This window comes from Pocillopora damicornis, chromosome 4 (genome assembly GCF_964200805.1).
Source record: "Pocillopora damicornis chromosome 4, jaPocDami1.2, whole genome shotgun sequence".
Taxonomy (NCBI): domain Eukaryota; kingdom Metazoa; phylum Cnidaria; class Anthozoa; order Scleractinia; family Pocilloporidae; genus Pocillopora; species Pocillopora damicornis.
The window spans coordinates 9,393,992-9,410,697 of NC_142673.1; the positions used below are offsets into that span (position 1 = coordinate 9,393,992).

The window sequence follows — 16,706 nt, forward strand, 5'->3', positions numbered from 1 at the left end:
AAGGAACCGTCAGCGAGAAAAATCCGGCCCCGATTAAACAAGAAAAAAAGGCAAGTATTTTTTGGAAAAAAAATTCGAGAAATAAGCCAGCAACGAAAGTAGAAAATAAGCATCGGACTTGTTTATTTCAGGTACTTCTGCTTCATTAATAAGGTGTTGATAACTTCGACATGCGCGGGTAGTTTCTCCAGCTAGTGCGTAGGTTTGAAAATGGCCGCCGAAAATAAAAGAAAAAACCCTGCTTCTATACAATAAGATGACAGCGCGAAGACGTATCATTATTGCTGTAACTGCAACTTATTTTCAAGTGGTTTTGATTCCTATTTGCTCCGACAAATATACACCATTAGCCTGAAAACCACTTTGACTTTGATATGCGTAGCTTTCACAAAATGACTCGATCAGTTGCAATTGACACATCGACACTCACAGCTATCGACAAATCAGAAGTCGTAAGGCAGCTCAATTGAGATAAAACCTCTTTCTCGCCAGTAATCAGCTGATATCCGAGAATAATCACGGTTCCAATGGAGACAGAGCAACTCAGAAGACTACGCCAGTTAAAGAGGCGTTCTAATATTCCGCACTGGAGATGGCTGGCGAGGACGCCTGTCAAAATATTGTTAGTACAACTGACATATCTGTCACACAAAATGTCATACAGCAGGCATCGATTTTCATTCTGGGATGCCTGTGATCCTTTGCATAATTTTTATCTTTCCATATCACTTCATCTCAGTTTATACAACCATTGCTGTAGAGCTGAGTTCTAACGACTTGAGAGAAGCTGTGGCTCAAATGAGCTTAGGGAGGCAAGGACTGTCACAATGATCAGAAACCCGAAAACATCTTTCTCCTATAACCGCCCTCACACAAATGAATTGGTCTTAAGATTTATCTCAGATAACAAACTAGGTATCACATGAAATGCACTAACGCCAACTACATTTAAAGTGACATTTTAGTCACAAGTGTTGGTGTTGTGGGTCTTCTTCGGTCCCATGTTTGTACATGGACAAAATTGTGTTCGTGCCTATGGCTTCATGTTTGTCAGTTTACTGTCAGACTGCCGCGCGCAAAGTAGTATGGCCTCATTTGGAAACAATTTAAAAGTATGCATCGAAGGTATTATATTTTCAAGACTAAGAACAGATCTTTCTTCATCTCATATTACCAGAATTTTTTTGCCGACTCGTTACAATAACTTAGAAGATAACGGATAAAGATAGTATGGCAATTCCAAAAAATTAACGTCACAGCCAAACTGAACAAATTTTTGGAAAGATTTGATATCACGGAACCACCAAACAAGATTGGTTATCCTTTCGGATTGAGTGAAAAGTACCGATTGTTTTCAATAACAGAATAGCTTAATTGAATTTTAGCAAATAAACTCAGGAATTGCATAAAGATATAGACGTAACGTTGTTCAAATTTATATTTTCTAGAAAATATTTCCATTTTTTGTTCGCAACTTTGTGTATGATGAAAATCCAATTACAAGAGCACTGCATTCACCGCATTCAAGAACCAATTTCTCGAATGACTTCATAACTGGGTAGTGACTGTAGAGAAATATTTAAAGTCGCATGCAATACATTTAAATCACTATCGAAAAAAAATATAATCCTTTCCTGCTGAATTACAGGGTTTTGTTATGATAATTTCACAAAAAGGGTTAAGATTTTAAAATTGTTATTCTTTGGAATAAAAAATTATTGGGTTATTCTGTAAGGTGCTCGACAAAATTTAATTAGGGAAAGAGCGTGAAAAAGCTTTTTGAGCCAAACTGTATGACACGAATATGTCTCGGCCAATCTTTTAGCAGCGGAACATTTCAGCTGGTTTTTAAAACAGAACGAATATTCTCTAACACTGACTACTTTTGTTTTCAATTTACCTCAGAAAACAATTAGTTATGGAAAGAAGACCGGCAGAACTTCCACGAATTGCCGCAGTTGCATTTTTACTTATCAACTTCGGGGTCATAATATCAGATAGTCTGGTCATAGGTAAGTATGTTGTTTTTTGCACCTCGCAGAGAATCCACTACTATACCTTAGATTATAAGATTTGTGTTTTATTTCAAACAAAGAGCTTGAGATAAATGGTAAGCGAACTAGAAGCCTAGTTTATATCCTTCTGGTAAATTAAATGGGTATACACAACAGTCATCTGCAATGTTTGGCCTTTTCAACTGATGTAAACGGGCAAAAATTTCAGACATCGATTTTGCTTGACATTGAACACTGAAGGATGGCTGGATTTATATACTGTTTTCATCATGCTTGCAATCAACCAAATAATCTTCATGCACTAGGTTTTCTAAAATATTTTTCAAGAAGCATGAAAAACACGAAATAAAATATCGCTGCTTTATTTTGGGGAGTCCCTGTTCCTCAAGGGAAACTTACCAGAGAAGCACAGCAGGTGGTGCCAAGATTTCATGGACAGTTGCTCTGATTGGTTAACTTTTAACTCCCACGATCTGCCTCATAATTCTCCTTTATAGCTAACATACATTTACTTTTAATGTCATATGAGAGAATATGGTGTTGAATAACAATAGCACTTTCAAGCCCATAGTTTGTCTATTTTCATTATCTAATGGCTGGATGGCAGACAGATATTGTGCGGGGTATTCCAACGTTGGTCCAATATTGCAGTGAAAGTGTTATGAACATGAAGGGTGTCACTTGATAAATAGAGGTCAAAATGGATGATGGGATAGTTACTAGACTTTCAAATCTCTATGTTAAAATTAAAACAAAACTTAACTTACCTTTGGTGCAGACTTCAGTGTTTGTGCCAGGCAATCCATTGTGCAGGATTGTGTCTCAAAAGTAAGAAGCACTTGCGTATCTCTGATAAACGACATCCGTGTTCTCCGCAACTCTGGAGAATAAAATATTTCGTTATCTCTTCTCTTTTGATGATCCTCATCCCACAGCTATCTGAGTAACAGGCAACACCTCGTATAATGTTTCATCACTGAGAAATAACATCCGTAATTCCAGTAACCCTGGGAAATAACATCCGTACATCCTTGTTTCACAATTAGATCGCCTACATTCCCCAGTTAATTGAATTGCAGGCAATACTTCTTGTAATGTGACGCTTGTGAAGGAAAATACTAAGAAATAACATCGGCACTTCCTGTAAGACTGGGATATAATACCTGTATTTCCATCTTCCTTCATTAGATGACCCACATTCCACAGTTATCTGCATCGCTGGAAATACTTCGTACAATGCGTCGTTTGCTAAGGACATCGAAGCGGGAGTGTTCACCTCATTGAAAGAAGTGGGAAGTGTAGAAAGCTGCGTGCGCAGAGCGTGCAACAGGCGGGCAGGTCACGTGGCTTTTCTTCTCGAAAAGACGTGCTTCATGGTCCGTTGCTACGTACCACCAACATCATGTAGAATTAAAACAACAAAACCTTCGACTCCTAGTATCTTCACAATTTCCATCACTCCATACACATGGTTTGGTAAGTCATACAAGTACTCCTTGTCTAATTAATGCCAAATAGTCGAGACAGAGAGATAAATTTATTACGGAGAATAAACTAGTCTCGCCATCCATTGTTAAAAATATCTTTGATGTTTAGACTTTTTAAGACTAATGTCATAAGGTTAAAAAGAATGCAATGAAAAGGTGATACCCAATGAAAGAACAAAGAAATTTTTCCCGTGATTGTAATGGCTGCAAACATCCTCTTTCTTTCGTTAATCTAAACTGTCGGACATAAAATTGTGGTCATAATTTGAGAAACACTTGAGTCTATACTTAATATCTAAACGCCTTTAGGGGGATGAGAAAGGCGCATCCGTTTTTTTTCGTACTTTAAACCACGTTCCTTATGTCACTTACATTTCCCAGTAAAAATGAATTTGAATAAAATACCAACATAGATTGAATTACTGAAAATAATAATCTATACTAACAATACCTGAGAGAATTTGCAGTCACATACCACCAACTCTCTTCGCTCATAATTATTATTATTATTATTATCATTATTATTGTTACAACAGCTTAGTATTAAGCATGACGCAGAATACATACTCTATGTATAAGAATCACATATAGCTGAATTTTTCGTCTACCTCTACTGGGGTATCACTTATTAGTAGTATTTAACTGTGTTTGTTGATCAGAGATGCAGGTATAAAATAGCAAAGTGATTCCATAGCTCAAAATCAAGCACAAGGCCTAATGGAGAATAAACCTTCGAATTTTACTGAGTTGGAAAGGAAGGCTCATGAAATATTTAACAGTTCTATATCATTTTCTTCTTCAGATGCTGCTCCGGTTTTCAGCGACGAATTACCAAGGGTGATTGAGGTCACAGAAAACAATCAGAGGGGTCAAATTATCCAGAACATTCACGGCCATGCAAAGAGCCGTCAAAATCCGAATGCTTCCATAAAATATTCCATTTTAACAGGTTCGTTAGGTTCGGCTCCCGAGTTGAGCCTTATTTCTTATATTGCGCAGTCTAGCATGCGATAAATATGATCGAGTTGAGCCTGTCTTTGTTGTAACTGTAAATTCACCTCATGATAGGATTTATTGTGTTGTCAGTCTTCAGTGAGCTCTCAGTTGGTTCTTTCTCATGGGTAATAGTCGTAAAAATGGTATCAATGAAAACAGTTTTAAATGCAGGTAACAAAATTAATTCATATAAACGTCAGGAAATTAATTCATAGAGACGTTGACCTGTTCATTTTTCCTTTAGGGAACACTGGAAATGCGTTCGAACTCAGACCCCATCCTCTCGGTCAAAGCGCGTCCTTAGTGGCAATCAGGAGACTAGACCGGGAAAAAATCTCTTGGTACAACTTAACAATCTTAGCAGTAAACATCGACGAAAACAAAACAAGCACCAGAGTGCTTTCGATCAATGTAACAGATAAAAACGACAATGCACCTGTATTTTCACATACCAATTACTCAGTGACAATATTAAGTAACCTTTCCTCTGGATCTGAAGTCTTCAGAATCAATGCAACTGACGCCGACATTGGAGAGAATGCGCGCATGCGCTTCTACTTGCTTAATCACCAGTCTTTATTTCGGATATTGCCAGAGAGTGGAACGATTTTACTGAACCAGAAAGTCAGAGTGGATCGCGCGAACAGCTACACGCTTATCGTGGCGGCGAGGAACGGAGCGCACAAGACAATTACAACCGTAAAAGTGCATGTTCTAGGTGTGAACGAATACAGGCCTTTCTTTGAGATTCCAGAGTATAAAGTCAAAGTTTCGGAAGCTTTGAAAGCAGGAAACTCAGTGATAAAGGTTTTAGCGAGAGACTATGATTACGGGAAAAATGGAGAGCTCAACTTTACAATCATTGCTGGGAACGTTTCTTACTTCAGTATCGACAAGGAAGGTGTTGTCAAGACACGACAGTCGTTATTAACTCGCGGAGGTCTAAATGGTAGCTTAACAATCATTGTGAGCGACAAGGGGACGCCTCCAAAACGATCAGTGCATGTAGCAAAAGTATATATCACGATCGAGGAGATAAAGAAACACAAAGTAAAGTTTGATCTGGAGAGGTATCACGTGACTATAGCAGAGAACACGCCCATCGGTGCTACGATTCTTGCTGTTCGCGCCGTCTCAGGGGTGAAACGCGAGAAGCTCGAAGAGCAAAGACTGGACAGGAAGTCCAAACGTGTTGTTTACTCTATTGGAAATGCAGATGGTAATCGTTATTTTAAGATCGGTAAACACACAGGGCTAATAACAACGCAGGTAGCCATGGATTACGAGAAAGTCAAAGAATACAGGTGACTATCATTTATCGAATAAAGAAGCCTCAACTGTGCACTGATCTTTTGTAAACACCCAGGAAACGATTAGAACACGAAAGAAGTGTTGGAAGAAACAAGGGAAATATTCCAGAGTCTTACATTTCTTCCTGAGTGCGTTACCATTTTCTGTATGTTTTACAACAAAAGAGAGTGTAGCCGAGTGCCTTGACCAATCAGAGCACACCTTGCATCAAAACTTGATTATAACTCAAAAGAAAATTGTTCAGTAGGGTCCACCAGTGATTACGTCATAAATACACACGTTGTAGTGCAGTTGACGAGACTTACAAATTATCCTTATTCCTTATATGGTTCCTTTTCTTTCTCGTTAGATTGGCAATATTTGCAAAGGACATGGAGAGACGAGACGAAAGTGGCCGCTATGAATCTGGTAAATTTTGGTTGAAATTAAATTTTCCTTTGTAAGAACTGCCTATCATCTTTTTAATAAATTCCTTAAATGTGTTATCTAGTTCCCATCTCTCAGCGACCGGTCACAATTTATCGCCTGGGGGTGGGTCGGAGGTTTTTGGTTGTGTCCGATGAAATTTACCTGATATCCCATAAGGCTCTGTAATATTCTTATGATCCCCCCCCCCATAAGGCTCTGTAATATTCTTATGATCCCCTTCTTCATTCGCAGTTAATTGGCAGTCATTTTTCTATAGTCCCCCCTCTTATACTCTGTTGGCGACGACTGATCTCCCCCCCCCCCCTGTGTTTTCCCTATAAATCATGTGACTCCCCTCTCCCCCTCTCCCCCACCGAGATCCTCCTCAACTTTTCTCATTTGATAAAATTAATAGCTTAGCTCTTATTCATATTACAGACAAGTCCGACGTCGTCGTTCGTGTATTGGATGTCAATGACAACGCACCTCGCTTTGTTCTTGACTCGTACCAAGAAGTCATCAGCGAAAACGCCACGGTGGATTCGGAAATACTTCGAGTAACTGCGACGGATGCCGACTCTGGAACAAATGGCCAAATACACTACAGGATAGACCACGGAAACTCTAACGGCACGTTTGAACTAGACGATAATAATGGCGTTTTAAAGCTACAACAGAGGCTAACAACCCAGGCGTCAGATTTCTACAACTTGACTATCTTTGCCATGGATCACGGAGTACCCTTTCTGATCTCCAGGCCAACGTTCATCTACTTGAAAGTTCGTCGCTCCATTCACCCTCCATGCACGAAAAAACTGGAATTTCCAAAAGCTATCTACTTGGCAGATGTCAACGAAAGTATTCCCATAGGATCAAATATTCTGCGTGTGACTGCTAAAAATGGCAGATGTAATCCCGCAAGTAAAGTAAATTACTTCCTGTCCGAGATTCGCGACCCAGAAATTGATGACCACTTCAAGGTTTTTTCTCAAACAGGTGTTATTAAACTACTGAAACCTCTAGACTTTGAAGATCGGAATAGGTATACGTTTTACGTCGGAGCTACAGGTAAGTCGATACACGTTCACAAGGCTGCATTCTCTTCTCTATTTCATGTGCATTGCCCTGACTTGGCCCGTCGCCCTTCTCTTAGATACAAGGTATAACCTTCAATAGAGTGACTACCTGTTGTCTTACTCCTCTTACTTTGCGCACGATAATCGCCACCATACGGTGTGTCAAAGGTTGTAGTCAGCCAGCTTTAATCGACTTGGTCCCTGGGCGGGAGCAACCAAACCTCTCAAAGGCTGCAGTTTCTTTGAATTGTATTACTTTATTTAAAAAAATCACCTTTTTATTGAGTAACCTTTGATTAATCTTAATTTTCTCTTTAACAACTCCAGAAACAAACTTTCTCTGATTTTTTAGACTCCAGAACAGCAAACCCTGTCGACACCGTTCTCGTTCGAATCTTGGTGAAAGACGAGAATGACAACAGACCTGTGTTCTATGAACAACGTTACAAAAAACTTCTAACAGAGACACCAGAGCCTAAGACTGTGGTCGCCCGGGTCGCAGCATTCGATAAGGACTCTGGGAAAAATGCTGAGCTGGAATACTTTATAGTCAGCGGCAGTTACAGCTATTTTCGTATAGACCAAAAGTGAGTGTCACTGTCTAGAAGAGTTTAAACACGGTTTGACAATGTTTCCATCGGATTTAAAAAGACGGTTAAAGCTTCGATCCTTTCACTACAACTGTTAGTGTTCCATGGCCGAGCGACACAAAGCGGTTTGGAAAATTGGACCATGGTGAGAAAGGGAAGACCTGAGATGCAATGTTGTGGGTGACTACTATTTACACAAACCTAAGAGGGAAAAGTTAAACTCACTCTGAGTCATTTTCTGTTACCGAAAAACGCTCTCCTCAAGCTTGACGTTCTTAGCGGGATCCATGCCTTACCGGGACAGTTTACGATATCGATTTTGTTTCTATTTGTTAACAAGTGTTTATTTTTCTCACAATAGGAGTGGAGCTGTTTCGACGAGCGAACGAAAAAATTTAAAATCGCAGAATCTTCGTCTGTTTAACATAACAGTGTCAGTGTCAGATTACGGCAAACCTCCGCTGAAGGCCAAACGGCAGGCTCGACTCTCTGTACTGGTATTCCTTCCACTCCGGTCCCCTCTCATTTTAATCGAAACAACGGACACGACCATGACAATTCGCTTTGACTTGAAGGACATGGCACGAAGCAACATCGCTAAATACGGCATCATAGTTCAAGAATATGTCGACGACAACAGCGAGTGTAAGTACTTTATCTTTCTCCGTTAATTCGCGTCACCAAGTGATCTGTCCTGTTCGAATTCCCGATTCTCCTCAATTCAGCTCACAACAAACGAAGGGGCCACTGCCAATGATCAGAGGTTGCTTAGTCAATCACCGAGGGCTTAACCAGTTTACATTCGTACAATTGAAACCGAAGGAGAAATTGGTGTGAGGTACCCTTTGTGTTTCGTTTCGCTGAGTTGGCAGAGCTTACTTGGGTCAGTAACACCAGTTCTTTACTCTCAGAACCCACCAATCCATAATTTACTCACTCAGGAAAATTCTCTTTTAGATGATGAAATCAGTGAAAGAGAACCACTCTCGTGGTATAAAGTGAGCCAATCCGCAGAGGAAGACCAGGCATTAAATCGGTACATTACCAAAGTGATACCGTCCACACCGTCTATCGAAAAATCTAGACCGCTTGAGGTGGAAATTGGCGTGGACAAAAATTGTGAAAACAGACGGGGAAATAAAGATTTCTGTAACGGACCGTTAGGACCAGGCAAGAAATACAGGTAACATTCCATACTTTTGTCTTTATTAATATTGATCTTGAAGAAGAACTTCTTTCATGTTATTTTTATTATAACATCAGAATCTTGGTTAAGGGCATCTTTCCGCCAGGTTCCCACTACTTTCCTCTAAGATAAAAAGCCAACCCTTCAAATTTTAATTTGGTCGATACAAGTGGATGAAGAGCTCTTTTCTGGATTTTATTTGTGTGCCAAAGCGGTTAAGCTTGTGTCTTCGTGAAAACCACTCATTACAAAACACCGTGATCGTAAACATTCTGTTGTCGCGCTTCTAGATTTCAGTTGCGCGCCTACTTGAAGTCCACCGGACCTTTTGAGGACTGTAAATATAAGGACAGCGATTTCTCAAACCCACACTTTACAGGTATGAAAAATATGCTATCGAACGATAAACATCTCCGTCTGGAAAGTACGAGGTAAAGGCTGATGAGTTTCTAGAAAGAATTTTCTTTCTTATTTCAACACAGATATGCGATAGAAAACTTAACCAAATTTTAATGCATGACATAATGTACTTGACATCAAGGCGTATCTAAAGGGGGGAAGGCAAACAAAGCACGTGACTCTCCCCTCTCGATCTGGTATGAAAAGATAGTAATGTGTGATGATGAAATATCCTGATTCCATCAAGGCACTGTGTGAGACCCCAGCCGTTAAAACGCATTTCCATAATTGAGATTCATAATTTTAAACCCTAAACTTACGAAATCGCCAGTTAAAAAAAGAGACTTTTTTGACCCATCTATAATTTACAGTCCAATTCTGCCATTAAACAGCTAACGACAGTATCATGATAAATGGAGTCAAATTGGTTTTTATTTAGCATTACCACAACCGAAGCCAGCGTATCAAAAGGAAGTGAGAAAGAATTACGATGCGGTTGTATACAGTGTCGGCACTGCTTTGGTGTTAGTCATCATTTTAGCCTTTCTGAGGGGTTTTTATCGATTAAAATTGGATAGAAAGAGGTCAGTAACATTCTCATGTTTGTTTGAATTTTAACCATGAGGCTCCATCCCTCCCACGAAATAGTATATACATCATAGTTGTGCAACAGCTCTACAGAGCGAAAACTATTGTGGCCTTATAAGTTCTAACAGATCTAGTGTCGTAGCACTCGACGTCTCTTAGGGAGTGATTTCTCTTCTGCTACATTTTTCATTCCCTTTTCCTCGTTATAATGTCAAACAAATCTTAGAATGTACACAATGGAGGACATTCACGCAGTCAACAGGTCAGGTATTGGTCAATTAAATAATTGATCACTTAAGCGGCTGTTAGAGTTTGTCATCAGTTGAAAATTAATTGGAAATTTTCGTACAAAATGTTTTTGTTTCGAATTCTCCGATTGAGGGGTAAGAAAGAACGAACATACTGAGAAAACCAATTCAGTTTGCATGTGATCGTGTGAATGAAAAACCGTTTGGAGTAAGAACCTTGTAACTGATACGAGCAGCCAGATTCTGTCCTTGTAAACTCCTCATGTTTCTGTCAAGCTCTCAACCACCAACACCACTCCGACAAAAAAATTACGTGTTCCTGAATTCAGACGTGCACTTAAAACAAAAATTTCTTTTTAGGATTCATGAAGAAAAGAAGAAGCGTATTTCATTTCCAATGAGTAATCCACGGTTCCAGGAGCCAAACTCACCAGTTGAAAAGATCAAAACCCCAGGACCCGCAAAGTGAGTATCACCTACCACAAGTACAATCGGAGAAGAAAGAAATGCATGTCATATGCTGGATCACTCGCATGGTCTTTCCATCAAACCATGATAAACACTAACTGTCAACTTCATACCAGTTCACTTCATTCACAAAGGGATTAGAACTGGCTGCTTCGTTTCATAGCTTTCCGTCTTTTAAAAACGATCCAGATATAATTTGATTGACGACACCAAAAAGAGCTTAGAATTAAAATGTTAAAAAACAACAACAACAGCAACAACAATAATAAGCTAATGTTTCCTTTATGCAAAATACGGATGTTGTGTACTTTCCAATAAGAGATCTTTTCGTTTAGCATCAACAAACATATCGTGACCTATCAGGACAACATGTTTACTATATAGCTTTCCTTTACACTTATGCATGCTCTTTCTCTTTTATTCAAGGAAAATGGTTGCTGTCAATCTCGACAAGGGCTCAGGTATGTGACAAAAACACTTTTCAAATTGCTGCATGGTACGCAGCCGGCAGAAATCGCTAATCGACGAGAATGCTTATTGATTTTGAGACACTTGATTGGAGTAGCGAAAACACCACAGATTTGTAACACTAACAACGACGCGTTACCACTGATTGGCTTTCATTGGACGAGATTAAGCGCTACTCTTGCCACGTGTTTCACAACCAACCTTAGATGCATTCCATAATTTCCAAAGGCGTCACATGCTTGCATTAAGGTCTGATCTTCTTTCCTTTCTATTTCAGAGTTTAGTCATCGGGACGAAGACGAAGGTTCATCCCCAGACTCCGCACTAGGTACGTGTCCTTCGAGCAACTCCGAGCCTACACCAAGAGAAAACATCAAGCCAACGTACTTTACCTTTGAGTTTTAGGGAGAATCGCGGAATCTTTCCCCGAGGTAACCCCCTCGCACACTTCTTTGCTTCTTTCTCGAGCCTGTTAATTTGTCGCTCCATCTTGTTGTGGTCTTTCAGGGCATGCTCGTCTGGAACTTCTTAGAAAGCAATATCTATCTGTCTTTCATACTGCAGGATCCCCAAAGGTCAGTGTCCTGCAATCCTCTTCTCTCTCCCTCTTTTATGTTCTTTCCTTTCCTTCTCCTTATCTTTCTATCTCCTTTTCTGCTTGGCTCCTGTAGTCTCAACTCTTCTTTCCACCAATTTTCTCCTCTTATCTTTTCGTTTACCTTCTATTCTCTTCCTTCCTTTCTATTTTTGTTCTTTCAGTCTACTGTAAAAACTGTGTTAGCGCCATAGTTCCTTTCCTTTTTCTTTGTTCACCGTTGTTTTTTACCATTATTTTCCTTCCTTGAGAAGGCATGCTGGCGCGCATGAACTTTCAATTCAGGACACCGATTTACAAAAGAAAAGCCACAGCTACTGAGTTTGTATCTTCATCTTAGCTATATCCTTCACAAACTACTGAAACCTCATATCATCTCAACTATTGATGTGCTAACACCCGAGGGTGCTAACGTAAAAAAGCAAACACTGGCCTTAGTCCGTTACTGATTCATTTTCGTCCGGCTAGCTCTCCCAATGCAATCTTAACAACACCGGTTGATAATGCGTCATATAGAATCTTACAATGGTTATTCAGAAGGGTTCTAACAATCCAGTCTTGATGTCTTTCTCTTAACCTGTCCTTTGCACCTAACCAATCTTGCTTCATCTCTTTCGAATCTTGTTTTCTTCTTCTTCCGGCAGACACCACCTAAAGGACTATGTAGGATGCAAGGTCGACCCGTTTAGATAGGTCAGTCCTTCAATTTCTACCTTTCGCTTCTCTCCATTGATTTTCTTGGTGCCACAGTAAAACCAACCCTTGCATTAGCCACAATTCAATATGGTTCCTAAAGTATAACTCAGGCCACTTCTTGTTCTGGAAGCTTTTGACTACATGTACCTAGTTTCTCTCTGAACACTCCAGCTGAAATTTGAATTGCAAGTTCGAGAACGAATCATTAGTCCGCACTTCATCCAACCCATTGTTCCATTTAGCAACTCGCGGATTCACTTTCACCAATACCGACCTTACACGTTGACTCCTAACGTATCTGTAGCATACTCTAAGTCTTCACATGAACTACGCAAAACCACTCCCCTCATGAAAGCAAATACGTAAATTTAAAAAAATGTCGCTATTCGTGTAAAAAATACTCAATTATTTCCTCCATTTAAGTTCCTCGTGCATAGTAAAGTGCATCCAGTTGATCATTAAATAAGTTAAAGCCCTTTCAATTTCGATTTAAAGATGGATTGGTATCCTTTAGTAAAATAAACTGCATTTGAATCATGAAATAAGACACCCTCTCGTTGAAACCACCATCACAATTCTCTTAAGCATTTGCCATAGCCTTACAACCTCTAAACTTATTATTATTATTATTTTTAAATTTAACTACTATGTTGTCCAAAGTTTAAAGTCGTAAGGGATTTAAAAGGTATCTTTTGCTTATTAAAATCATTTTGTAAACTGCTTACAGAGATAAGACAGAAAGAATCTTACAAACTACCAGTATTCATCAGAAATAAATGTCAATTTGTAAACGCTTTTTTGATAGACGATTCCTTCGTGCACTTACTGAGGGGTTGTCACTAAATGGCATGCCTCGTAGGTAGGTAAATACCTCGCTTTCCCTAATCCTTTATATAATTACTAACCCTAATAGTAACCACTACTCAACTGCAAATACTAAATTGTTACAATTTGACTGAAGTATTAAAAACTGAATTTCAACCGATAAAACCTACCTACGAGATATCCCAAATCCATAGTGAAACCCTGTAAACTATGACCCTGTTGACTAATGACCTAAAAACCCTAGAACATAACTAAAGTGATTCGATTTATCAGAGCAATTTTCAATTGAGTGTCGAAATTAATTCGGCGTTGCTTTCTTTTTGCTTTACGTCATTCTGTGATTGGTCCAGAAAAATCGCGTCACTCTCTCAACCAATCAAATGCAAACTAAAACCAATCACAACTAGGTCACCCACGTTTTCCCGCGCTTTAGACAGAATGCTTGTTTTCACTTCGAGATCTAATTGGCTGTTTATGGTATTTTTTCTTTCTTCTAATTGGACATCGTGATAAGTTTTGTTGTTGAATTACGACACTCAATCGAAAAGCGCTTTAAAAGTACAAGTAATTAGGGTCGTTGAGCTTAAAACATTGATTAATAACTCACTGCAATAAGAAGATCTTAAAATCAAAGTTCGCAATAAAAACTTCTCTGGCTATAACAACAAGATGTAATCACAACATTCAGGTGTTACTGAGTAAAATTAAGGATCGAGAAATGAACCCTCCAAATTACTTGCTAATAAATGTTGTTTGCGTTTTACAGATGAAAGTACAAGGCCATTACAGAGTAGAAGACGTCCAACATTACAGGAAGTGAGATTAAAAAATTACTTTAACTCTGTGGAGTCCTCGTCGTGTGCATCGTGTGACCACGTGAAAATTTACTGTGTGCAGGAGACAGTCACGTGATCGTACAATAGCCTGTCATCAAACTGACACTTGCCGGACAAAATCAGAGTAGGACACTTGTCTGATCCAGAGTGTACATCACAAGTCAAGTTTACGACATAACACAGTTTTAAGATGAAGTTTGGTTCTGTTTTTAAAAACGAAGCATTCTGTAAAATTTCAATCATAAGCTTAATTTTCATCGAAAGAAATTTCGGAATAAAGCTGTACTTGACCACGCTGGTTTTTCAGCAAGCTTCGCTTTAAAACGGAGCCAAAACTTAGCTCGTGAAGGCATTGTCAAAATGTGTCTTTCGTTGTTCTTTTCGTCAAGACAGTCATTGTTAGGAGGAATTTTCGGCGATTCAAAGGAATTGACACGTTATTTCACACAATCAGGCGACTCTAAACTAAAGACATAAACTATAAGGGTATTCAAATTTGCTTTAAAAAACAAACTCAAGGGTAAAAATAAGTTATTAAGATTATGAGCACTTATTAGACACAATATAATTTTAAAAACGTAATATTACTGTTACTAGAGCGAGTTTTAAATAGTGTCAAAATTAATCCGAAATTGTGCGGGTTCTGCTGGTTCTACTTTTTCTACATTGACTTTTTGACCAATCAAAAAGCAACTAAACTGACCGTGACTTAGTCAGGCATTTTCCCGCGTCTTAACAGGTCACGTAAATTTAAGCGGTTCTAACCGTCCGAATGTATTGCTTCAACACAAGGATCTGCCCTAATGTTAAGAAACTTTACTCAAAAGTGCTCTTTTGCAAAAACAAAACTAAATATGTGGGTAAAATGCTAAAATGCTGAGATTTATCTTTCCAGTTGGAATGTTTAAAAGAAGTTATCTAGTTCAGATGAAATTATTTCCTAGGAAAGTTGTCCTAGCTGTATAGTATAAATATATATATATATATTACATAAATATGATAATCTTGTATGGATCATTTTAAGATTTTCTCCTTATTAACAAGGACCAAGTGGCGAAATTTTCATTGCCTTTCCATACTCCACTGGCTGGTTTAAAATTCTTAATTTTTCTAATTAACCTTTTACAATTATATTATATTTCGTCCAGTTGTTGTTTTTTTCTAGTCTCTCAGTACAACTTACAGTTTCCTCAAGTTTATGGAAAATTTTTTTCCTTGGGAACGCATGAGAGCGAATACAACAGTTGACAAACAAAGTAAGGTGTATCTCGGGTAATTCTAAATCTGCCGTAGTTCGATTCGCATCTCTCCCTGTTGGCTGTTATATATTTTTCTTGCAAGTCTGGAAGTAATGTTTGGTTTTAACATCAAGAATAAGTACGTTCATTTCTCTTGCTTGTTTTCTGGGTAATTCAACACTGTAAGTAGTGGTTAGATTTCCTTAACATTTCTAACAATTTATGGGGTCTTACAACCATTGTTGGACCATAGTAACGTATTCGTAGTAACAAAGTAATCGCGCTCAGTCGACTGTAAATAAGGAAATGATTGGTTTGCAATATGTTTGAGGCAAAAAAAAATTGTTGTAGAAGCAACGTGGTCGTGTAATTAAGAATTACCGTGAGGCGAAGCTTCCTACTTCGCGCAAAACGTCATTCTCTGACAGCTAGAGCGAAAACTCTGTAGTTTATTGGCTTAACTATGTCCCACGGCTTGCCTCATTCCTATAATATACAGACACTTGTGTTAACTAACGCGTGTAACAACTATGTCAATGGTAGCCCCTACAGAACCTCTTTGCTCTTCACAAGACTACACTGGTTCATTTGTGATCAAGTTTTTATCACTGTAGCTACAGAATATTATCAGTTAGGCGTACTTTGCGCATGTTACCAAAAAAATTAAACTTATTGCAGATTTAAGCTTTGCGAGACAATTGAATTGAACCAAATTAATTTAAAGAAAATAATAGATTAGCCAGATCAGCTGACTTGAGGAAGAAATAAAAACTGCATTGTTGGTGACTTTATTTGGTTTCTCTTTGACCATGGTTACGTTTTTTCGTGTTTTCTTCATAATGAAAATATGTGGTTTCAACAAAACAGAAAATGCGATAAGTATCCTTAGAGAGATTTCAAAGTAAAACGAAGTAAGAGAGAACGTTCGTGTCCTAACATTTTAACTTCACCTGTACCCACCTCGACGCTGTCTTAACCCTAAGCAACGCAAAGCTCCTGGCTGAAGACAATGTGATACCAAAGAAGACGCTGGTTAAAGTAAATCTCAGTAAATCGTCATGGCACACATTCAAGTTTTTCCGATAATTATTTACCAGGTCAAAGCTTCTTAGTCATGCAGCCTAGTAGCTAGTAGGTTCATTGAGTTTGAAGTATTCGCACTGAGCACAATCTGTGCTCTGATCTATTAAGTCCTACATGACCCAAGGATGTTGCCAACTTTGGAGATGGTTTATTCCAGGCAGCACAATTCATGAACGTTGGTGTTCCTTAGGTG

General features: G+C 38.7%; 1 protein-coding gene across 39 annotated transcripts in view; it reads left to right on the top strand.

The window, feature by feature from the left end:
- The window catches only part of LOC113679256 (cadherin EGF LAG seven-pass G-type receptor 3), a 30,202-nt gene extending 13,986 nt beyond the window's left edge, over nucleotides 1–16,216 (top strand). For 6 of the 39 annotated variants that reach the window (XM_089202730.1, XM_089202731.1, XM_089202732.1 and 3 more), the window contains 15 exons: nucleotides 1,906–2,012; nucleotides 3,204–3,491; nucleotides 4,305–4,451; nucleotides 4,743–5,802; nucleotides 6,159–6,217; nucleotides 6,656–7,285; nucleotides 7,646–7,880; nucleotides 8,245–8,528; nucleotides 8,841–9,066; nucleotides 9,360–9,448; nucleotides 9,908–10,052; nucleotides 10,665–10,769; nucleotides 11,199–11,233; nucleotides 11,518–11,568; nucleotides 11,748–12,020. In XM_089202730.1, the coding sequence (XP_089058856.1) occupies nucleotides 1,919–2,012; nucleotides 3,204–3,491; nucleotides 4,305–4,451; nucleotides 4,743–5,802; nucleotides 6,159–6,217; nucleotides 6,656–7,285; nucleotides 7,646–7,880; nucleotides 8,245–8,528; nucleotides 8,841–9,066; nucleotides 9,360–9,448; nucleotides 9,908–10,052; nucleotides 10,665–10,769; nucleotides 11,199–11,233; nucleotides 11,518–11,568; nucleotides 11,748–11,911 (3,612 nt within the window). In that variant the 5' untranslated portion in view covers nucleotides 1,906–1,918 and the 3' untranslated portion in view covers nucleotides 11,912–12,020. Of the gene's footprint in view, nucleotides 1–492; nucleotides 623–1,905; nucleotides 2,013–3,203; nucleotides 3,492–4,304; nucleotides 4,452–4,742; nucleotides 5,803–6,158; nucleotides 6,218–6,655; nucleotides 7,286–7,645; nucleotides 7,881–8,244; nucleotides 8,529–8,840; nucleotides 9,067–9,359; nucleotides 9,449–9,907; nucleotides 10,053–10,664; nucleotides 10,770–11,198; nucleotides 11,234–11,517; nucleotides 11,672–11,747; nucleotides 12,024–12,479; nucleotides 12,529–13,336; nucleotides 13,391–14,122 lie in introns of those variants that run through there. The other 33 variants (XM_089202739.1, XM_089202740.1, XM_089202737.1 and 30 more) reach the window with 23 other exon arrangements.
- The last annotated feature ends 490 nt before the right edge of the window (nucleotides 16,217–16,706 follow it).